At 34.3% G+C, this 23726-nt stretch overlaps 4 protein-coding genes across 5 annotated transcripts; 1 reads left to right on the top strand and 3 right to left on the bottom strand.

Moving 5' to 3' along the window:
* Nucleotides 1-45: 45 nt before the first annotated feature.
* LOC107423229 (uncharacterized) lies at nucleotides 46-2991 on the bottom strand. Its single transcript, XM_016032756.4, has 2 exons — nucleotides 767-2991; nucleotides 46-648 (listed from the first exon to the last, which is right to left on the bottom strand). The coding sequence occupies exons 1-2, from the start codon at nucleotides 2843-2845 to the stop codon at nucleotides 223-225; spliced, it is 2505 nt and encodes an 834-aa protein (XP_015888242.3). The 5' UTR covers nucleotides 2846-2991; the 3' UTR covers nucleotides 46-222.
* Nucleotides 2992-7914: 4923 nt separating this feature from the next.
* Nucleotides 7915-11095, bottom strand: LOC107423225 (guanylate kinase 3, chloroplastic). Of its 2 annotated transcripts, XR_001581936.4 has the most exons (3): nucleotides 9933-11095; nucleotides 8865-8905; nucleotides 7915-8336 (listed from the first exon to the last, which is right to left on the bottom strand). XR_001581936.4 is itself a non-coding variant. In XM_016032750.4 (2 exons), exon 1 carries the CDS (start codon nucleotides 10820-10822, stop codon nucleotides 9944-9946), a length of 879 nt encoding a protein of 292 aa, XP_015888236.1. In that variant the 5' UTR covers nucleotides 10823-11090; the 3' UTR covers nucleotides 7915-8336; nucleotides 9933-9943. The 2 variants fall into 2 exon arrangements, 1 of the variants encoding a protein (XP_015888236.1); XM_016032750.4 differs by lacking the exon at nucleotides 8865-8905 and having other exon boundaries at nucleotides 9933-11090.
* Nucleotides 11096-11974: 879 nt separating this feature from the next.
* LOC107423243 (BTB/POZ and MATH domain-containing protein 2) lies at nucleotides 11975-16226 on the top strand. The gene is made up of 4 exons (XM_016032772.4): nucleotides 11975-12830; nucleotides 13703-14051; nucleotides 15313-15589; nucleotides 15748-16226. Exons 1-4 carry the CDS (start codon nucleotides 12412-12414, stop codon nucleotides 15927-15929), a joined length of 1227 nt encoding a protein of 408 aa, XP_015888258.2. The 5' UTR covers nucleotides 11975-12411; the 3' UTR covers nucleotides 15930-16226.
* A 311-nt stretch (nucleotides 16227-16537) lies between these two features.
* On the bottom strand, nucleotides 16538-22084 carry LOC107423242 (mitogen-activated protein kinase 15). Its single transcript, XM_016032771.4, has 10 exons — nucleotides 21168-22084; nucleotides 19636-20044; nucleotides 19415-19542; nucleotides 19244-19303; nucleotides 18981-19130; nucleotides 18696-18851; nucleotides 18407-18618; nucleotides 17878-17979; nucleotides 17569-17729; nucleotides 16538-17273 (listed from the first exon to the last, which is right to left on the bottom strand). The coding sequence occupies exons 1-10, from the start codon at nucleotides 21189-21191 to the stop codon at nucleotides 16996-16998; spliced, it is 1680 nt and encodes a 559-aa protein (XP_015888257.1). The 5' UTR covers nucleotides 21192-22084; the 3' UTR covers nucleotides 16538-16995.
* Nucleotides 22085-23726: the final 1642 nt, after the last annotated feature.

Below are 23726 nucleotides of genomic sequence, written 5' to 3'. Positions count from 1 at the left end.
GAAAAACTAAAAACCTCGCAATATTGCTTACAATGCAATAAAATGTGCCATAGATTCAATAATTTTTACGTTAATTATCATCATAACTTGGTTACAAATGCATACTTACTACTTATGAGAAAAAAGAATATTTAAGTCTTTATGCAAGCATATTTACAAATTACAAAATAAATTTGTATGTATGTTTATCTTAAGCAAAATCAATACAATATTTGCATGATTTTACACTACCACTAGCAGATTCAATGCAGTTTCTACCAGAGAGTGAATTGTTGTGCTATGCCGGCTCATTCCGACAGTACCAGAGAACATGTTGAAGCTTTCAATCTCTGCTGTGCTCTCTAAAACGCCCTCCAGCTCTTTTTCCATCCCCAAATCATTGAAAATTCGAATGTTTGATTCTTTGTCTCTCATCATCCAGATTGCCAACTCTATAGCAAACCTCCTTATTCTTGGAACTTTAATGGGTGGATGTTGGTACTTCCTCAGAATTTGGACTAATTCATTAGCCAATTCAGCTTCTGTTATTCCAGCTCTCTCAAACATTAGGCTCGACTCTTGAGGAGTCATGAATTTGAAGATGTGTGCTGCTAAGCCGACCATTACTTCTTGTAGTTTGTTCTGTTCTGTCATGATTGCTTTAAGAGCCTAGCACAAGAAGAATGAATGATTAAAACTTTTTTTTTTTTCATAATTATCGAAATTTTTAATCAAAATAATTGAAAATGTACATTCTGATGCATTTTTATGGTAAGAAACAACTTACTGTTGGTGCTGCAACTGTGACTCCGTTTAGCTGGTTGAATCTGTCTCCTGCACTGTAAGTGCACATATTTCTCAACATCCTTGCTGCATTCACTCGGAGCAATGGAACCTCCAGAGCTACAATGAGCCTATCTATTACATCCAGCTTCAAGATACGATTGCAATTGTTCTTGCTTTCTAATACCAGCATAGCCAGCGCTTCTCCGGCTGCAGTTCTTACTTCGTTATGACTCACAGGCAATTCCTGTCTGAAGAAAATATTGAACAGCTCCTTAAGAACTCCCCCTGTACCGCCAATCCTCTCGGTTGCATCTTCTTCCAATGCCAGACTTGTTAAGATTTCAATTCCCAGTTTTTGCAACATTGGATGTTTCTCTCCATACCTTAGAATATCTCTGATGTAGCTAATGGTGAAAACTATCTCTGAAATCTCTCTTCTGAGATGTTTTCCTGTGGTGCCTGTTGTGCTCACAAGCATCTTCACGAGTTGCAGAGAACGTTTCACTGTCAGAATCTGAGATGCCGTGACATTTGCATCTTTCAGCAGCCTCTCTCCGGCATGTGTGAAGTCTATGATTTTCGGCAGGAGTCCTCTTGTATTTCCAATCTTTCCACAGTTATCATGATCTCTGGCAAGTTTCTTCAGAATAAGGAGTCCTAAATGATTAAATGTCCAGAACCCATAATTTGGATGATCAAATATGATTTTCTTTTCACCGATTTCATCTGCTGCACCGCCAGAGCTACGGTTGGTTTGGAGCAGAGATGATATTGATTCCATAGCACCTGGTATTCCAGCAACTCGAAGAGAGTTCTGCTTCTTTCCGGCTAGTTTTGACAATATCTCTGCAGCTGATCTTCTGATCTCTTCTTCTTGTGGATCTGTCCAATTCAACATCTCAACCAATCTTTCAATCACTGGAAATGTTACTCCAATCTTCTGCAGGGTATCATCAGAATACCTATGACTCGCTGCGAATTGGCGAAGAATTCTTGCTCCAATAAGCTGCTCATCCGGGGAATTCGAAGCCAGGAGTTCCATAGCAAAAGTAACCATATCCATTTTCAAGCCATCAAAAATGCTACCATTAATACATCTTGAATAAGCATCATAGAAAAACCTCCTAATTGAAACCATACCAGAAGGCCCCAGCTCACATTCCCTATTTACCTCATCCAACAATTTACAGTAGGTCACCTTCCATTCCCAATAAGCTTTCTCCATCAGAAACAACAGAGCTTCAGCCAAGGCCAAGGCATAGAAAATGTAGAGAGCAGATTGCCTATTCCTCTTGTCAGTGTCTCCTTTTTCTACCTCACCAAAATTGTGCTTGATGATCCTCATTGATGAAAGTACCACACAAGCTGTTGCTGACAAAAGCTGAAGCCAATACAGAATCCGACTGATATGCCTTGAGATGAAAACCCATTTAGCATATGGTAGAAGAGGGACTTCTGAACTTGTCCACCTTCTTGTCGGCTTCCTTTGTCGATCCCAATCTGCTCCATTTCTTGCATCACAAGTTTCCGCTATTTCTCTGCTCTGTTGCCTCCTTTTCCCAATTGAAAAAATTGGCTTGAAAATTGCTTTAATGCTTCCAATTAGGAAGTTTGAGCTCGATCTCAAAGCCCGAAAGCTGTTGATTCCCACATCTGTGATCGACCATGTTGCTTGGTGTTGCCATTCAAGCTCATGACTTCTGCTGAAAATCCTAGTCCCTTCAATCAATAATATAATTGTGATGAACCAGAAATCGGTTTTGTCTAATGTAATAGCGAAACCGCCGAGAAGAACAACTGTGGCCCAGATAAACCCGAGAGTTCCAAGCCCTGTTGCTGCTTTCTCAAGAACAGCAAGCCTAAGAGCAAACAGCGTCAGCTTCTTCTCTGAAGCACGATCCATGGGCGATGATGGTGTTTCCTGTGAATCATAGTTCGTGTTGCTATCTTTTTTCGATATACTACTGCTTCTTGGTTCAAACATAGTTGTTCCTGCACTGCAAGTTTCACTAAGCCTGTTAAGCTCAGCGACATGAAGATAAATGCTTCCTTCACCTTCTACAGAAACTTTGTTGTCCATGTTTGGTGGATTTGAAAGAGATGAGAAACAATATTATTTATACACTTTGTTGGGTTTGTAAGGTAGAAAAAGATGGTAGAAATAATGGGTTCCAGCCCTTTTTTTTTTTTTTTTTTTTAAATACTTTTTGGTTTTTGTATATTTGAGCCGTGGAAGAGAGAACGAGGAAGCTAATCCTTATAAACAGAGAGGAAAATGAACTTGGGGAACACGTTTTGTGATGGAGTTGACGTTATATTTTGCTTCACTTTCTGTCATTTTTCTCAGTAAGTGGTTAGTTTTTGCACTTTTTCCTTTTAAAAAAATAAATAAATAAATAAAGGAAAAAAACAGTGCTTCTTTTCCGCTTCTTTGTGATTCAGGGTTTATTTCCTCCACCTGTCCTTGATAACTCAGCTAAAGACTTAAGATTCCAACTTTTTCAATAACGGAAAGCTAAACTTGCTTTTCATATTATATTTCGTTTACTTTTTCTCCTTTTTTTATTTTTTTTATTTTTTTTTTCCTCCTCACTTTTTCTTAACCAATTCTAAAATGGGTATTGTCCAATTGTCCAATCTCAAATTTTGCCTTTTTCTTTCTTTATTGATCTTAATTTTGCCGTTTTCACCATATGTGTGTAAGTATTTAGAGATATTGACCTTTTTTTTTTTTTTTTTCTTGGATAAATTTTTGGAGACATTGACTTGAGACAAATGCAAGTAGGATTTAATCAAAAGCTATATCCTTCAAAGTCTTCTTCCCATTGATAAGTATAACATGGAAATATTTGCCAACTAAGCATTTTTCATTGAATAAATATAACTGACAAATAGAATTTAAGGCTACATGGAACCAACTATCTACTTGTCCATTTGATAATTATGATAATATTAATGAACTACCTTCTAAATAATTAATTATGATAATATTAATGAACTATATTTGAGAGTTATATCAATTCCAAAAAGTTCAAGTTGGAATTATACATTAAAGAAATACTTTTTTTTTTCAATAAACAATTATTATTATTATTATTTTAATTTTATTTTGTGTTTCTTAATTTGGGTTTTCCTTTGTCTTCAATATTCTTAAAAACTCTTTCAAAGTATTGTTTTAGCAAAAATTATTAGGTTGAGGCTTGAAGAGGTTGGTTTTTTACAGCAAGTGTCTAATTGTGTCAAGTTAAAGGCTCAAATGGGTCCAATCAATCCCTTGGAGTGCAAGAATATTGTATTGATTTTCATCCAATCTTTGTCTAAAGATCAATTGAATTTGAAGTTCTATATTTCTGGAACCAAGTCATAGACCGTACACTCAAAACCACAGGCCACAAAACACATAACGTAATGAATATGCACTATTAACAAGCATTAAAACAAGGTAAAATAGATAGGTTGTTCTTGCGTGTTGTCTTTCTGAAAGAAAACCATATTTTATTTTATTTTATTATTTGGGTTATATAGTTTTGGAAGGTTTCATTTTGCTTATTGGCTATGATCTTATGTCGCTTTCTGTTTGGATATCCAGAAAGACAAACACGTAAAATTGAAATTTGAGGATGTGGAATTCTTCCTCTAAATGTATAATTGTTTGTATTATTGCAAGTATTGTACATAACAAACCATGCACTCAAATAGTTTTGGAACAAAATTCAAGTTATTAAACTTTATCTTCAATTGTGTATTACTAAAAATGTAGGAATTCATAGAAACAAATTTTGTACTATTTTTATACTTTTTTTTTTTGGGGCTAAAAGATAATTAATAATAACTCTGTTCCATATGACTAGCACAAATTGTAAATTCTCTGAAAGATATTTTATATGTTTGGACTTTAATCAGAGACAAAAATTAAAAAAAAAAAAAAAAAAAAAAAAAGAGGTTCAAAACTTCCAATTGAACAAGTTTCTATATATTGCACATCAATTGTGTAAAATGCAACGTTTTAAAATTCAAAGCCGATAAAATTAGTTTTCTATTATGTCACAAGATGTGGTTAATTTCTTAAAATAAAAAAATAACCCAAGTTCTATATCTTCTTGTTTATTTTTTATTATTTTAAAAATTATATGTAAGATAAGGCAACTAAAATTCTGATATTATTTTCCAATTTAGTGCAAATAAAAATTACTTCTTGAACTAGTACGCTCACTCTCAAACATGGCCATCTGTTGCTTCTCTTTCAGTCTTCAACTTAATTGAGGGGCGGTTTAATTCAGTGAGCTTCTTCAGTTATTTTTGTTTTTCTTTTCTTTTCTTTTCTTTTTTTTTTTCGTTGATATAAATTAATTTTGAGTCTTGGGTTTTATTTATTTATTTATTTAATTTTTTTTTTTGGGTTATCTGATAATTTGAATGCCTTTAGGCTGGTCATTAAGCATCTTCAATTTTTGGATCTTTTGTTGATATTAATTTTTTAAGTTTTGGGTTTGAATTCCTTTTGGGTATTTTGATAATTTGAATATTAGGCAGGCAGTTTAGCATTATCAAATTTTTGTTCTGTTTGCTGGTATAAGTACTTTAAGGATTTGGGTTGGAATTTATTTTGACAATTTGAATCTTAGGCAGGTCAGTTTTCTTTTCCCTTGTTATTTTGTCCCTTTTTGTCTCATATATATATATTTTTACCCATAACAAGTACTTAGATCCAACAACCACTGATTCCCTTTAGAAATTAATGTAAAATTGTATAATTTTAAAATAAAATGTTAAAAATCAGTAATGACCTCACATAACCACCAAAATGTTATGTATGTATGTTTAATATGTATGTTGAATTCATTTTTGTAATTATTTATGCAACATACCAGCCTTTTTGAGATTTAAAAAACGGTGTTATCGGATTTTGCACAAAATATTTGAGTGTTGCTGTTCATATACTTTGGTTTCACTAGAAAGAAGTATGAGAACCTTTTTGATAACTTAGTAATAACTGGTGTAGTTTGATACAGTTTGCTTCCAACACTAAAATGTGTTATATGTATATATATATATATATATATATATAGACATTCTGATATTGAAGTTGACAATCTTCTCAGGATTTTTATAACCAATGGCAAGAAAAAGTGCAAAGAGAAAATGTGGAGAAAGGGTAGAAAATGAGCCCAACATCATGGCTGCAGATCGAGTATCACCAATTACCTGATTGTCTTATTCATTATGTTTTCTCATCCCTTCACACCATTCATCTTGTTCGAATGAGCGCTGGAGATGGATGTGGGTTTCTACTCCCATTTTAGATTTCGACACTGAATTCAATGGTGTTACTTTCAACCAGAAGGTATTAGCATCCATAATCATAGTTATGTTTAATAGTGTGACATAACCTCCGTAGATTTTGCTATTAAACTTTGAACACTTAAAAAAACCTCTCATTGTTTTCTGTGGAATTTACTGATTGGTGGTTGGAAGGTCTAATTTCTGAGCTTCCTATCCTTGAGAGATTTACTTTATCTAGCATACATAAATTTGAAGATATTAGAATCCACCATAATCAGATATTTTTTTTTAAGAAAGGCCACATTTAGAACACCAAATTTAGTTTGCTTAGATTTATGTTGTGGTGCCCGGTCAATCCTCCCTATTGAGGGAGCTCCGAACCTTTTCAAAGCAAAATTTAGACTTGTTCATGAATATAGATCAGCTTTTCATATTTTGATATTGTACATTTTCTTTCAAATCTCTGCTGCTTGAAGAAGATGAAGCTGTCTATCTGTTTGGAAGTATTTATAATTTGCTTACTTTGTTTAGCTTTGTCAGTTTTATTTTTCACAATTTCTAAGGTTGATGACTAATTATACAAATTTATTGTGGTTAAATCTTGTAGGATATGATTTTTCCAGAAGATATAAGAAATACATTGTCTCCTCCCTTTCCTAATCTGAAGCATCTCCAAGCATCCTAATATTTCAATCACAATAGAAATTCAGAATTGTGGCATTTTTTGGTTTGGTGTGCCCCTTCTGTAGAGACTCTCAAAATACTTGTATAATCTTTTTATGTCTTTGGATTTTATTTTATTTTTTAAAAAAAGTTTTATACTTATAAACTACATTTGTAAGGTTTTACTTGAGAGGATTGTGTCATTTTTGGTAGCTAATTCAGTAAGGGTTAAATACATTTCCTAACTTCTAGTTTGGCTAATTTTTTTTTTTTTTAAATAATAATTTTTTTTGTGAAAATATTCAGAAACCCTGAGTGAACTTATTTTGCTCTAAACAGTCACAGAGTCAGTGTTCTAACAATACTGGTACTATTGGGCATGGTTACCAAATACAATTAGTAATCGTAAACAAAATAAGCGATTAGTTAAACATGAAAATTATTTGTCAAATTGTGTTGTAAAGTATGAAAAGAAAATTAGAAAATACGATTAAAAATTGCATCTGTATGCTTATTGAAAATTTGTAAAATAGATTGAAAATTCAGAATATATTTTAGAACTTCCTATGGTGAGTGTTTAATCAAAATTAAACTTCATTTGAGAATATAGTAAAGCTTTTCTTTTTAATCAAAATTAGAAACAATGTAGAAGTTTGGATACAGCAGGGGTATCATGTATTTCTTTTTGGGGTCATTGAATTTTCAGCTTTTATTTTTAAACCTCTATAATTCAGGTATTCAACTTACAATTTGTTCCAATTTGTCCAAATTGATATTTTGGCCTAAACAGTAATTAACAGCTTTGTCCTGTGTGACACACACAAAATTGTAAATTTTCAGAGGATATCAATGCTTTGACTTGAATGATAGCAAAAATTCCAAGAATATATATAAGAAAAAAAGGCCTCTTATTTCTCAGAGGATATGTAAATTTCAACCGTTTTTTTAATTTCTCTTACAAAAATATTATGAAGTTTGGGTATCGCTATGTGATTTTGAACTTGTCTTAAAAGGCCTGAAAACTGCTTCCCATTTCAGGCTGTACAATCCAAAAGTGCTTTCTTGTTCATGAATTGAACTTCAAGCAAAAGGGATTCTTCATCCACATTGTTTCTCAAACAGACTGTCACTACCACCTCACATCAAGGACTACCTTTCTAAAACTTTGTTCTCACTTTCAATTGCCATACATTAAAAATGCAATTGTTTCAAACATTTTTCATTTCATGAAAAGGACCTCTACATCATACAGAACTACAATCAATGTTACTATCTTAATTCAGAATCTAACAGTATTCAAATAAATCTTTGAAAACCCATGTCTAAATTGGAATCCTAGCTTGTAGTAACAACCTAGAAATCACTGTGCAATTAGTTCATTATTTCCATGTTCCAACTTGATATGGTTATTGTGGAACTAGTGGAAAAAGTTTTAATACAAACAAAGAATTTTTTTTCTCGTGGTCTCCCAAATATCCAAAAATAAAAAGTATGTTACCATGTGTGTCATACACGACAGAAGACTTGAAATAAAAGCCGGTATACAGAAAAAAACTCGAGGTTGGCATTCCCCATTGTTACAGCTACTGTCACTTGGCATTCCCTATTGTTGCAGCTATTTTCACCTACAAGAGGAGAAAATAGTAGCAGCAACACATAAGAATACTTCATAGCATGTCATATACAACACAGAACAAATCTATCTGACAAAGTTCTCAGTCATTTTTAAAGCTCTAGTCTACCAGAGCCTCTGTTATTGAAATTCAAGAGTTTACATGTATATATATATATACACTGATCCCTAGAAAAGACAATAATCAGAAAATAACAAACAGTTTTCCAAACATATCATTAGTAACAGTCGATCAAAAGCATACTCAGTAATATGAAGGCTTTTGACACTATTACTAATTTTCTAGGAAGTGTGATTAGCATGAAGATTTCTCCAAAAAATATCATTAATATTCATATTTCAGTAGATCAATCATCATACATAATGAAAACCAAGATTCAAATTAACAACTTACTCAAACTCTACTAGTCCATGTGTCCAGATACCAAATTAAAGAGATTAGTTTGGATATGTTTTACCTAGAGGTGAACATAGAATCATAGAACTGGACATATGACTAATCAAGTTAGATTATTCTTACAGGCCTTACACTGCTTCCTTTGCATTCTTCAAGAGATAAACCTAAGCAAAGAACCTTTTAGCTCAAAAAACAAGAACAATGAAAGACAAAATGCAGAAAGAAAAGAAGCAGCCAAAGACACCTGATTCAATCTTCAGTCCAATATTTTGTTCGATTGCAAGAAAAACAAAATAGATTATATGCTTGGCAAGGAAATATTAGATACTGCCTGCTACCTAGATTCAGTAATCTTAATCTCTCCTATGAAATTAAAGGCTTGAAAGATAAATAATAAAGAAAATGTGAGGGGTCATGAAGAAAACAAAAACAAGAACAAGGCTTTTGTAGATTGGATTGATAGAAAAGCCCAAATTAGTATATGCATTTTGAACCAATTAAGAATTTCGAAAAAAGGAAAAAGTTTCTGCCGAACATATAAAGAATTTATGGGTCTTTTCTCTTGCTCCATAAATTATAGTTTTGTCTCTTGTTCTATAAATTACAGTATAAACTAGTAGAGGTAATTTAGTATCAACAGCCAATCACTTTCTTAACCTATCCCAATTACCCACTCAACTAACTAGAAATTTCAGCCACAGGAACCGGTATTCTGAACCAGACCTATTTATCACCACCCAAAGGCATCCAGCACTTACTCATGTTCCAACTTACCATCAGGCCGATATGAAATCATTATAAAATCTCTCCTAAACGATAATGAAACATAACTTCAACGAACATAAAAGAAATATTACAGAATTTCTGTTCTCTCTTCGACCAAAATAAGAGACATAGCAATCAGATTTGCAGAGGCACACAGATAATCAACGTTTTTCCAAATTCCACATCATAATAGCCAAAGTAAAGCATAGCCAAGACGACAAGCTCCAAAACCAGGTTGTTTCTTTCTTTGCTTACTACTTCATATTCATGATGTTTAAATAAAAAATATGTTATACTATCCCAATGATAGAACTACAATCAATATTCCCATATTTCCTAAAAACAAATTCGAATCAAAATTCTAACAAATTCTAAATGGAACAAACAAGTTCTCAACCAAAAAAATAAAATAAAATGACCAATTACCTTCCAAATAACTATATCACGGCACTCCTCTGCCGGACCTTAGCTTTCTCTGCATCAATAATAGACTCCACCAACCTAGCAGCATTTTCCAACTTCCCCTCAGCATTTACAACAACATAATCAAAGTTTCTAACATGCTTCACTTCCTCTCTAGCCGTTGCAATCCTCACAAGAAGAGCCTCTTTAGTCTCTGTCTTCCTGTCAATCAACCTCTCAACAAGCTTAGCTTCACTCTCTGCCATCAAAAAGATAAAAACCGCAGAGTTCCCAAGTATCCTCCTCAATGTTTCAGCACCTTGAATATCAACTCTAAGCACAATATCATACCCTTTTGCCATGTACTCCCTTATCTGCTGCTTCGGTATACCCTTGTAATCTCCATAGACAAGAGCATATTCCAAAAGCTCATCCCTCTCAACCATCCCAAGAAACTCCTCCTTGCTCACAAAGAAGTAATCTTTGCCATGAACTTCGTTGGGCCTCCTTGCTCTGCTCGTTGCGGTGACAACAAAATGCAAGCTTTCACGGGTTTCTCTCAGTTTCTTGATCACTGCGTCCTTGCCCACACCACTTGGTCCGCTTATCACAATGATTAGCGGGTTGGGTTCGGGCCAAAGTGGGTCCGAACTGAAAGCCGACCCGAGTGAGGCTTCGAGTGCTCGTAGAAGCTCCGACCGGTCGGCTTTTTCCAACGTCGGTATGGGGATCGAACTGGGTCTTCGGGCATCACCCATTTGAGAGAAGAGTCGTGGGGTTGTCGGAAATGGTCGAATGATGTTGGATTTGATATGGGTTTGGTTTGGAATTTTGGAGATTAATGGTTTTGGGGGAAAGAATGGAGGTTGGAGATGCGTGCAAGAGAGAGAGGAACAGAGAAATCTGCGAAACATTGAGAAGGTCCACTATATGCGGATGAGGAAGCGGGACATGGAATCGAATCCTTTAAGAGTCGGCAAAAATGGAAAATTTTTGGTTCTGTTATTATTTTTTTTTGGATGGATGAATGAAAATGAATTTTGAGATTTCCCAAAACAGGGTTTTTTTTGCTTTTTTACCTTTAATTTTCCCATAATGGAAAACTAGGGCTCAAATTCTGATTTTGGCCGACCTTCTTTTGTGATTGGGCAATTTTAAAGACTATCTCTGAAATTTCCAAAACATTCACACTTGCTTTGGCCGACCTTTTTCTTTACCAAATTGGCAAATAGGATGTACTTATTTATTTTTCATGAACTTTGTACTTTTGGCTATTAGCAAAATGACACATAACTTTTAGACCCCAGAAAAAATGATTTTGATTTTTTGAAAAACGTTCTAACTTGAGTTAAAAGATTCATGGTCCAGACTTGTATTGGACGAAACTTCTATCATATATAAAGGACACAATAAAAAGGGGGTCTAAATCTAGTTCAATTCAATTATACTTTCATTCTAATACATTAAACAAAAACTTTAACTGCATGATGAAATACTCGATCTTTAACTACATGATGAAATATCTTATCCAAATTTCCTTTCTTTCCCATCCTATCTATTCTTAAACAACTTCGGATAAGATGTCTATTTATACCACTATTAAAGTGAAAATTTTCAGCTGTAGAAAGTCAAAAGAATGATCTAAATGTTGACTTGTGGAGGAGGAAGCACAGTGTGAATGTAGATTGGATGACTTCATATTTGTACCTCCATTTTGTTTTCTTAAGATAGAAAGGACATGGCTGCTAATTATTTTAGAGAGTAAAGACATGTGCTTTTTCTAAGGCGGTGCTGAAAGTGGTAATAAAATTTGGTGTCTGGTCTGGTTGGATTAGTGAAAATTTTTAATTGAATTAAAATATGAATAGTATTAATTTTTTAAATAAAGAATTCCAAAAATCGAGATTCTTCACAAAATCAATCAATGAAATGCATAAGTACAAAATAATAATAATAATAAAAAAATGTTTATAGGCACCAAAACTCTACAGTAACAGCCGTGAGGGTGGCTTTGATATTTTTTTTCATATTATGCTGCACGTAATCTTTAATTCTTTATGAGGATGAGATGGGAGTCCACTTATAAAGAGAAAATTAAAATAGAAACAAAATAAAAAAGAAACCCAATTAGGAAACTCAGAGCCACGGTTTCACCCCGAAGAACACCAAAAAAAAACCCCCCAATTTTTTTTTCTCCTCAAAACCCACGCGTTTAAATCTTTTATTCTCTTCTGTTCAAACCCTTGAAATCCCAAATCTTGGATCATCAATTATTCAATTCGAATCCCTCAATTTACAGAATTGTCAATTTATTTTTGTGAATTCCCATCCTCACGACAATCTCACCATTTGAATTCCCCATCGCCATAAAAAAAACCCTAGATTTCTCTATCCGGAATAAACTTTTATCACCAAATCGTCAATTCGATCTTACCCACTTTGTTTTTCAGGATTATAAGAAACCCTAGAACATCAAATTCAATCCTTTTTTTGTCGTTCGTTCATGGGCACAATTAAGGTTTGTAGAGAAAACTCAAAGTCCTCCGTGGCCATCTCAACCTCTGTCCCTGTCACCTCCTCAAGTTCTCGAACCGAGACCGTAAATGGGTTCCACGAGTTCAAGATCGACGGCTACTCGCTCGTCAAGGGCATGGGAATTGGCAAGTACATCACTTCTGATACGTTCATGGTCGGTGGGTATGCGTGGGCAATCTATTTCTACCCGGACGGCAAGAGCTCCGAGGACAACGCAGCCTACGTATCGGTTTTCATAGCTCTGGCGAGCGAAGGTACCGATGTTAGGGCTTTGTTCGAATTGACGCTTTTGGATCAGAGCGATAAAGGAAGACACAAGGTTCATAGCCATTTCGAGAGGACCCTTGAGAGCGGTCCGTATACGCTTAAATATCGAGGAAGCATGTGGTATGGATTATGCTATTTGATTTTGGTTGTTAATTTTCCCTTGGAAATGATAAATTTTTCGTAAAAGTTGTAATGGATAATATGATGGTTTATCTTGGATAATTTTAGTTATACAAGGTTCTAGGTTAGCAAAAATTTTTTTGGTCAACTAGCAAAGCTGATTTAGAGTTTTTTTTTTTTTTTAATTTTTTTTTTTAATTTTTTTTACGCATTGTTAATTTTATGCGGTGATCTTGCAGTACTTTGTCCAGTTGAGGTTATGCTCTTACAGTCTATTGAGTGATGGTTTATTATGTAGTTCATCTTTTGCCGTGCTATAAGAATTAGGGGTATATTAAGCTTATTATTCTTGATGAATTATTTTTTATATATTGTGCCTGGTCCCTGGTGTTCAATTATTATGGCTTCCTTATTTCGAGTTTTACATTTTGCACAACCAGATGCTTTCTTGGCCACTTGACTGTGTGATTAGTGTTGAAGATCTATTTGTAAGTTTGTACTTGATAATCCTTTTTGGAATAAAGGCTTTTGTGAGCGTTGTACATCTCTGTTTTCCCAATGATGGAAATATTTTTAGGAATGTATTGAAAATTTGCCGTTGCTGCCCCTGCATTATGCATTATCTTGCAGTCACAAAATTTGGCTAATATTTTTATTGCATAGTGATGATCTGTGAAAGCCAGGGATTGCTTTATTGAGTGGATCAATTGCATACAATGCTCTTGGACTCTCAAAAGTCTCAGCGTCTGTTGTTTCTTTGCATTGTCAATTTTTCATTGTGGTCCATGCAAGTCAGGTGCTGTATTTTTGTCTTTATATTTTAAGTTTCAATTGCTGCTTATACTGCTCTATATAATTGCTGTATGTTTCAGGGGTTATAAACGCTTCTTCAAAAGAACTCTCCTAGAGACGTCAGACTACCTCAAGGATGATTGCCTGTACATTAAATGCTGTGTTGGTGTTGTTAAATCGCATACAGAGGGACCTAAGATCTATTCTGTATCAGTGCCACCTTCTGATATTGGTCAGCAGTTTGGAAAGATTTTAGAAAGTGGGAAGGGAAGTGATGTGAATTTTGAAGTTGATGAAGAAGTGTTTTCTGCCCACAAGTTAGTACTTGCAGCACGCTCCCCAGTGTTCAGGGCGCAACTTTTTGGCCCATTGAAGGATAAAAACACTCGGTGCATAAAAGTTGAAGACATTGAGGTGCCAGTGTTTAAGGTTCTCCTCTCTCTCTCTCTCTCTCTCACACACACACAAAGCTATAGCCACCAATGTCATGTAGTCGTTGCCAAGAATAGCGTTCTTTAGCATAAATTAAATGGAATGAGTACATGATTGTACATAACTTTTTGTTTCGAAAGCAAAACTTCTTCTTTCTTTCCTTATATTTTCCAAGACGACTGCTATATGGTACTCATGTTTTGTGGCATTGTTGTCCAATCACATCACTGGGGATTGAGGTTGCTTGCTTCCTTGGAGAATTATAAATTTCTTAAAATTTTTAGTTCTTATAATTGCATGATTTGAGATTTAGTTCTTATGATTGCATGATCTGAGATTTGTATGGATCAATTCATGGTTTTTAATAGTATCGCGTATGCATACTAATGATGTCATAAAGCATCCTAATGATGTTTATGATGAAATGCCTGTTATCATTCGCAAGTGTGTACTTAACAGCTTGTAAGGTACAGCCTGAGCCTGTTATTCATCATTCTTTTAAGTTTTGCTGGAAATGGTAGCTTTGTTGATTGGTTGTCTTTGTTAGGTGAGTGCTTTTCATGCCATAACGGATGATTAACAGAAATCTAAATCTGGAATCTTCTCCCAAGGCATTGCAACTGCACTCAAACCATTGTCTATCCCTGAGGTTTACTGTCTTCTTGCTTTCTTCCAGATTACTGCTGTTGAATTTTCATTTGTTTATTACTTGGACAAGTTGTTATCATAGTCACTGTGTGTCAGTTATGGGAGTTTTACTTTTTTAAATTTCTGCCTGCAGTAATCATGGTGAGAATAATACTGGTTACTTGGAAAGTATTAGCTTTTTACTTTATGTTTTGGTGGGTATGATTAATATATATTTGCATTCTTAGATTTTGCTTAGTGCATTGTTGTGGATCAGATGGAATGGAGCAAGTTTTTAGCATTTCTAAAACTCCAATGATATGGAGGATTTCTTATCTACGTGGCTATATATACCTTGGTGAAACTGGAGTAGGAACAAGTATAAGGGTGAATTTTGTTGGCAAGGAAAACTCATGAGACATGTTGATCTTGTTTGTTTATGCACTTTCAAGTCCCTTCTGTTTGTCTATTATTGTGACCTCAAATTGGTATTGATGATGCATTGTTCCATATGATTCATCTTTTATGTCCACAAAACTGTATTTGATAGTTTTGTTGATCAGTCTTCCAAATGGATATATAGGTAACCTCGTTATATAATTTGGTTTTATATATGGTTTAATGCTTTCAGGCATTACTCCACTTTATATACTGGGACACATTACCAGATATGGAAGAGCTTGTGGGTTTGAATTCCAAATGGGCTTCTACATTGATGGCTCAGCATCTCCTTGCAGCAGCGGATCGATATGCCCTTGAGAGGCTAAGATTGCTATGTGAGGCTAAATTGTGCGAGGATGTTACCATAAACACTGTGGCAACAACTTTGGCCTTGGCAGAGCAGCACCATTGTTTCCAGTTGAAAGACGTATGTCTCAGATTCATTGCATTGCCTGAAAATTTAAAAGGTAAGTTTTATCGTCATATGCTCAAGATCTGTTAATATGCTGGTAAAGCTGTTTCATTTTTTTAGCATAGAAAGGATTGGTTTTACTTGAGGTAACAATTACATGCTCATGTTGATATGATCGCAATTGAATGATCAAATCTGGTGATTTATTTTCAGCTGTGATGGAAACGGATGGATTTGACTACTTGAAGGAGAGCTGCCCTGCTGTCCTCACTGAGCTTCTGAAATATGTAGCGAGGGTTGGAGAGCACTCTCCAGTGGTACGTGAATATGGAAAGGTCACCTTATTAGACGGCAGTGATGTGAACAGAAGACGGGTCAAGCCAAGGTTGTATTGATCTTGGAAGAATCATGTCATTGGCCACAACATCAGGAAAAAAAAAAAAAAAAAAAAAAGGAAGAAGCTTGCTAGGAACTAACAAACTAATTCATATTAAAAAGGAGAAAAAAAAAAAGTTATTGATATGGTTTTCCGGTATTACTTTTCTTGTCTTAGGATTTGGTTGTTCTATCACTTTGTAAACCTCTTTGGATGCTGTGGTCAATTTGTGTGCAGTTTTTTGGTGGACTAGATTTTTGATTATTCATTTTGTATGGTTAAATGAAATGAAAGCTGCAAAGATTTGACATCGTTATTTGCCGCTCCATATCTTTTCCTTATCCCAAATATTGGTTTCGAAAATCGAAAATTGAAATTGCATGTTTTAATCCGAAAGGCCAAAATGGGTAAAGAATTCCAATCTTTCTGTTATACAAAATACATGCATACTGGATTTTTATTTGACGTATTTTAAGAATTCCAATCTTTCTGTTATACAAAATACATGCATACTGGATTTTTATTTGACGTATTTTATCTTTTCTTTTTAGGAGTAAAAATTTAAATGGTAAAGAAAAAGTTTCTCATGTCACAGATCAAACAGATCAATCTGCAGGAACCAGTATAAGAAGCAAAATGATATCAGTCACCATTTCAAGTAGAAGATAACGGGTTGAGTACAAACCTTTTATCCGAACCCAAGGACTAAATAAACAACTTAGGTTAACTTTGCAAAGAATGAGAGGAAAACATAAAAGAACTTGCCAAGCCATCTAACAGCTTAGCCCTTTCTTCGCTCATGACATCAAATGTCCATTTTGTATCTTGGGATTGTGAATTGAAAGAGGGTAAATGGGATATATTATCCGTAGAAACCCTTCTCTACACTTTCTGAATTAGTGATACAAAGTACAATTTGTAGCCAAAACCTCCAACAAGAGTTGCAGGCTTCGATCCTTTTGTGAGTGCAGAACCACATGGAATTGACGACTTTATGATATGACAGTTTGACAGTTAAATCTCCAATTTCTTTCCCCTTCTATGTTGAATATGGGCAGGAGTTTGTTGGAAGAATGTATCATTAGTCAGTACCAATGACTTCCAGATCCACCTTGAGCAGCAGCAACTTTCCTGGCCATGTATTGTGGTTTTGGCTGCAAACAGTTGGAACCTTCGACCACTTCGTCTTCTCCCCTCTCATTTTTACAGGGTGGGTTTCTTCTAGGATATGATCCAGCATATTGAGTTGGGATAGATGGATTCCTGACTGCTCTTCGTTGTTCAAGTGCCTCAGCTGCAGCTGCTCCGCAATTGTTGTAACGTAGTACAGAACCAACAACTTTCCCAGGCCTTGCAGCTCCTCCTGCAATAAAAAACAGTTATAACCGTCAAATTGGTACATTTTGGACAGCTATGAACAATGAATGTGAGGTCCTTGGTAGAGTTTTATGTGTGCTTGAAAGGCAACCTATATATAAATATATATACACACATTACAAGCTTGTATACAAACTTGCATGCAAAATTATTTCTAACTTCCATTACAAAATTATTTCGAATTTAAGTCAACAACATGCTGAATAATTAAGTCAAAAAGAGGTCATCAGCCTTCAAACAAAATTCAGCAAATTTACGAGCAATCATAGAGAAATCTAGACCTTGGATGGTTTGAGGAACTTGGATTGGAAGCCTCGTCATCGGAATTCCACAACTCCTGTCCACCTGTGGCTTCTCAACTTCTTTGATGCGACATTTAGAGAGATCATCTGTAACTTCTGCTGAATTATGTACGTGGTTATCTGAATATAACACACATGGCCTGCATGCACAGAATTTACCATGGCAACAATGTCAGAAGATAAAAATTATATCAAAACCAAGATATATGGGGGAAAAACCCAAAAAAAAAAAAAAAAAAAAAAAAAAAAAAAAAAGCGCAAACTGAAACAGCAATACAGAAGACATACCTAGGAAGTGATGCATGTTGTCTCTCAGGTGGAGCAACAGTTGCGCCATTTCCATAGTGCTCCTCAAGAAATGCAAATTGCTTTTTAAAATGGTCAACAGCACTGTATAGAAACAACAAAACAAAGTATTATTTTGAAGAAGAACTAATATAAAAAAGTATACTTATTTTGTTATTTTGCTTGAAATTACTATTTTTCTATATCAATCAATGTCTTTGGAGCAGAACTGATACAACAAAGTAACAAATCCCATTAAATAGTTCTTTTTGAAAGTAGACCAAGCTAAATCAATACATTGGAATCGAACACATACACATTCAAGGCACTGAATTCATAATTTATTTTAGAACAGAAAGCTTCAATTTGAACAAAAGGCTTGAATAAGTATGGGTAGAAAAGGATCAATAAAAGCCATGTAAAAATGCACGATGCATATCAATATGAGAAAATGTTCTTGCAACAGTAACTATGGAGGAAATATTTCAACTTTCAAGATAACCATGCAGTGTTATGTATAAGATGAAAGTACCTTGGATACATGAAACCTGTTGGCTCCGATCCCTCCAAGTATTCCTTCAACATCTTTGGATGGTACTCAAGAATCTCACGGTAAATAAGCTCCCGTACATCTTCCTTTGTTATTCTTCGCCTCTCAAATTCAAATTCCATCTTGGTTACTGGTTGAGCAGAAGGTTCTCTCTCAACCTTTGCCAAGCCCTTAAAATAGGGATCTGCAAGGGCCTAGGAAACAGAAGAGCTGAACGATTAAGAGACTAATGCATGTAACCAAAAGCTAATCGACATCACAAATAACAAACCTCTTCAGCAGAAGGTCGATCCTTGGGTTCAAATGCCAACATTCTTTCTAATAGCCGAAGGGCCAGTGGGTCTGCATTTGGGAATTTTTGCGATAATGGAACTGCCTTCTTCTTCCGCATGCTGCTTAAGTATCTCCGGGCCTTCTCATTCCTTACCTATTTAATTAAATAATTTTAAATATTCAGCACACATGGAGCAGCTGGATGTTCAATGGCATGGCATCCATATAGAATAACAAATGAGACATATATATTATAATAAAAGACTTATCATTTGAAACAGACCCTGGCAATGGCTTCAGCAGACGGTGTTCCCAACAGCTCAGTCATCAGATCCAATTGATGGACAACATTCTTCCCAGGAAAAAGCGGTTTTCCTGTCAAAAGTTCTGCAAAGATGCACCCAATGCTCCATATATCTATTGCTGGTGTATACTGAAAATAAAACATGAAGTAGTGATTAAGTAAACTTGTCCAAGTAAACAAGTCTTTAGGTCCAAAATGTAAAATATATAAAATAAAGATTCTATCAGTAACAAGTTGTGAACCTTTGAAAAAAATGATCCACATAATTCAGGAGCCCTGTACCATCTTGTTGCAACATAGTCCTGTGATTTGAAAAAAAAATGAAATAATCAATTCACAACACACTTTCCAAACCATGTAAAATGCATACAAATATGACACTGTGAGCTTTAGTTAATTGACAAGAAAATTACCGTCCAAAAAATAGCTGTGGGAGTATCATTAAAAGCTACTCTAGCAAGACCGAAGTCACAGATCTTCAGTTTGCAATCAGCATTTGCTAATATGTTTTTGGGTTTCAGATCTCGGTGGAAGACATTTGCTAGAAACAATTAAAAGTAGAAAATCAGAAATGGAATGACATGTTAAGATCTAATCTGAGTTTCATATTTTTCCAACAGCTTATGACTATGACCTGTGTGTATGTATTTCAGGCCTCGTAGAAGCTGATAAAGAAAGAACTGATAATGTTCTGGCGTCAAATCATCATTTGCTTTTATGACCTGGTGTAAATCAGATTCCATGAGCTCAAAAACAACATATATGTCTTTGAATTCCCTTCTGGAAGGAGGTAATAAGATATGCTTGATTTCAACAATGTCTGGATGACGGAGCAGTCTAAGAAGTTTAATCTCACGAAGAATGCGGGTTGCATCAGAGACATGTTCAAAGATATCATTTATTTTCTTAATAGCAACTTTTTCTCCAGTATGTGTATCATATGCAGAGCACACCACACCATAGCTTCCTTTTCCAATTACTTCCTCTATTCTATATCTGCTCCCCTCACCATATTCGGTGAAAAAGTCCACATCGGCACCTGACTGCAACACCACATATGAACATGCCATTTTACTAACAAGACCCACATTAATGGATGTCATTATCCAACGTAAATAATTCAAAGCAGAGACAAAGGACCAGAAAAGAGAAGGGGAAAAGAGAAGGGGAAAAAAAAGAGAAAGAAACTAAATTCACAATTAAGTTGTTACATACTTGCACCACTACTAACATGCTTCACATACTTAATTTCAAAATAAGTAAACTTACAAATCCAGAACTCATGCTTCACACACTTGATTTCAAAAAAAGTAAACTTACTGATCCAGAAGTTTTGGTTTTCTTAAGAGGATATAACAGTGAATAAATAGCCGGAAATAATTACTGTACCAGCAGCTGATCCAAAGAGTAGTACCATTACCATACAAACCCAAATTTTCCACCCCATATTACTTGCAGCTATTTTGAAACTAAATTTATGATCCTCAGCATTATAGATATTATTTTTATCCAAGATAGAAGAAATAGCAACATCTGCAGCAAAGCCGCAGAAAGAGTGAAAATATTTTAACTACTCACAATAACTACAACACTATGTCAGAGTTTGTCTCTCAACGACTTCTTTTATTCAACTAGCTAAAAGAATTTAGCAAATTCAGGACAGGAAAAAATAAAGGGAAAGAAATTCCAATAATTGATCATAATTAATAGTTTGATTAATTAATTTCACACTCAGAAGATTTCCAATTTATAAAAAATTTTAAATGCCCCAATCATCAAACTAAAAATTAACGGCTTTCAGTTCCTAAGCAACCTTGAAAGACTAAAATATTTTTACATGAGGAAAACATTAGTGGGACCTTCACTAGATCGTACTGGGGATATAAGGACGATAGGCATATATGGTACTAAAGCTGAGACACAAAAACAAGACAAGCTGGAATTATACCAACATTATAACAGAAAATCCAGCACAAACACAAAACATTAGACAATGACAATGTACAGATTGTAAACATAAAAATCTTTGCTAGCAAGAGAGATACGATTAGGATTGTCAAGCTAGCAGAACTTATAAGAGGAATTATCGGAGTTATCCATATCCATTTAATCTTATTCCAATATAAAAGCACAAAATGCAAACATTTAAGAAACAAATGAAAATACCTTTCTTCGCTGATCAGGCTGCATCTTACCAACAAAACATCAACACCCTTCAAAGCAGTTAACCAATTAGGCGCATCCAACACTCAGAGTTGGAACTTAAAAGCCTGGATCACAAAGTTAAACGACTTTTCACCGAAATTCAATGACCCAGATGCCCAAATCACCTCAACAAAGATTGCAACTATAACGTCTAGATCACCAAGCTATGATCACGAACAAATAACATATACAAAACTGAAAAACCCTAATTCAGAAAAAGCAAATGTTGAAGGAAAATAAAATAAAATAAAATAAAATTAAAAATCCAGAATGTTTCAGTCAAAAAGAAGATGAATCCAATTAAGCTTTGGGGCTAATAAAGCTTTTTAGCTTCTTTGTGTTGGAATGAGGAACAAAGACTTTGTGAAGAACAACGAAATTTTTTTGAGGCCGAAATAATATTTCTGGCGGAAGTCTCTAAATTTAGCTGGAAAAGAAAGAGCCTATAGATAGATCACGCAGTAGAAGTGTGAGTTCTTCTAAGTAGTTCCGCTAAATTTTAGAGGAAAAATAGAAAAACTAACTTTGGAGGATCTAAGAAGGGCGATAATCTCTAACGTATCAAGAAGAAAAAGCATAAAAAAAAAAATATATATATATATATATCTGAAAAATTATATATAAGACGTATAATATAAAAGAGCAACAGTTTTGGGCTTTGAGGAAGAGAAAAATAATTTGTTTTCAGCTTTTTATTAAGCAGAAATTGGATTTCACGTGGCCAAAATTTTGTGACTGGCAAGGAAAGAAAAGAAATTTCTGGGTGGAATTGCTTTCGGATCTCAGAGAAATAGAGAGAGAGAGAGAGAGAGAGAGAGAATCCCAGACGGTGTACTTCAAAGATGGTACCTTTGGCTTTGAAACAGTGATGGAGAAACATAGAGAAAAGAGAGACCAGTAAAAAGAAGAAAATTGATATTATTTAATTTGATTAAAGTTTCAATTTTTATATCCAAAGATTTAAAATTGGAAAGACTTCTTTGCCACTCAATTTGTGTTTATTTTGTTCTTTTTTTTATTTTATTTTTTTTAACTTCTAAATAATGCTACAGATCATTGATAGGCTGCTGGAGTTTCACAGGCAAAAGTCCACTTGTCTGCATTCATTTTTTGGGGGAAAACATGAGGTAGTAAATGCCCTGATGGAGTGGAAAGATATTCAATATTACAAAGGTAATAATTAAATATATATATATATATATATATAGATCAATATATAAATAACAGTATTAGTTTTGTAACCCATATTGAAAAAAGAAAAAAAGAAAAAAAAAAAAGGTTTCTGTCTGATTATCCTCATGGCACCTACCTGCTTGTTATTACCTTTCAATAGTACTTTAGAATTTTTATCCATGGTGGATAAGCAGGACCATTTTACTAGAACTTGGTGAAAATAGGGATAGGAACAAATAATTAAAAAAAAAATACACATTAAATAATGCATTATCCAAAACTTTTACTCATTATACTATGGGTTCAATTCTATAAATGGGTTTGCCCCTATTTTGTAAAACCATGTTAATATTTGATGCATATAAGTTTCTGGAATTCTACCAAACAAAAAATCCAACTTTTTATTTGGTAAAACCCAAGTTCCCAACTGGTATAATAATGTTGGGCAGAATATGTTGCAATCCCATTGGCTGTAAAAGAATAAGTATTTTTATCCATTGATATTTGGAAAAGAGAGTATTATAAATTGAAGTTCACTGTAATGTGCCTCAATCAAGATAAACATTCACCATTCACTGAATACCAAGATGCATGTGCACACATGGGATCTCAAAGAGGAATCTCTCTGATTCAACTTAATTATATATATATATATATATATAATGTGGGTGTGTGTGTAAATTCAATAATTCGATTATGAAATATTTATATCGTAGGCCAGTACTCAGTTATGGATTTTGTTTCAAAGGCAAGCAAACGTAATGTATCTAAATGTTTGCCATGAAAACACTCTTAATTAATAATGTTATGATCTACAAAATGTTGTTTGATAAAGCTAATTAATGAAGATAATTTCCTTGTTACATTTATTGACATAATAGGGTTAATTAACTATTTGTTATAGAATTCTTGAGTCAAAAACAATTCAAATTGTGGGACTACCTAATATATACATAAGAAGTAAAGAGAACGGTAAACCAAGGATGATGTGTATGCATGATTCAATTGTTGGGTGTCTAATTGGTAAGTCTCATGCATGTCAACCTATATATATATATATATATACATATATTAATTAATGAAACTCCAAAGTAAATGACTGAACAGTTGTGGTAGCTAGGATTCTTGAAGCCCCTAATTATCCTTAAAAAAACATGACTATTGAATTAAGTACTGCAGCTTGCATTCTTTATAGCATATCACATGGTGGGCAAGCACATCAACATGATGTCTAAAGAAAAGCTGCACATGATGATTAGTATTTGCACAACCATATATAACAACTAATTAACAAAGTGGAATATCACATAAAAGGCTCTTTTTTTGTTCTTTTTTCTTAATTGAGTG

This window comes from Ziziphus jujuba, chromosome 3 (assembly GCF_031755915.1).
Source record: "Ziziphus jujuba cultivar Dongzao chromosome 3, ASM3175591v1".
Classification (NCBI taxonomy): Eukaryota; Viridiplantae; Streptophyta; class Magnoliopsida; order Rosales; family Rhamnaceae; genus Ziziphus; species Ziziphus jujuba.
The sequence above is the reverse complement of the archived record's forward strand: the minus strand, read 5'-3'. Positions and strand labels throughout refer to the sequence as shown.

Excerpts from the sequence above, each read along its gene's own strand:
- LOC107423229 (XM_016032756.4), bottom strand. The coding sequence starts at position 2,845 with ATGGACAACAAAGTTTCTGTAGAAGGTGAAGGAAGCATTTATCTTCAT. Across the intron at positions 649-766 it reads TCACAGTTGCAGCACCAACA|GCTCTTAAAGCAATCATGAC; the intron begins GTAAGTTGTTTC and ends TTCTTGTGCTAG.
- LOC107423225 (XM_016032750.4), bottom strand. The coding sequence starts at position 10,822 with ATGTTTCGCAGATTTCTCTGTTCCTCTCTCTCTTGCACGCATCTCCAA.
- LOC107423243 (XM_016032772.4), top strand. The coding sequence starts at position 12,412 with ATGGGCACAATTAAGGTTTGTAGAGAAAACTCAAAGTCCTCCGTGGCC. Across the intron at positions 12,831-13,702 it reads AAATATCGAGGAAGCATGTG|GGGTTATAAACGCTTCTTCA; the intron begins GTATGGATTATG and ends TGTATGTTTCAG. Across the intron at positions 14,052-15,312 it reads TTGAGGTGCCAGTGTTTAAG|GCATTACTCCACTTTATATA; the intron begins GTTCTCCTCTCT and ends TAATGCTTTCAG.
- LOC107423242 (XM_016032771.4), bottom strand. The coding sequence starts at position 21,191 with ATGCAGCCTGATCAGCGAAGAAAG. Across the intron at positions 20,045-21,167 it reads AGCCTGATCAGCGAAGAAAG|TCAGGTGCCGATGTGGACTT; the intron begins GTATTTTCATTT and ends GTGGTGTTGCAG. Across the intron at positions 18,619-18,695 it reads ATCGACCTTCTGCTGAAGAG|GCCCTTGCAGATCCCTATTT; the intron begins GTTTGTTATTTG and ends TCTGTTTCCTAG.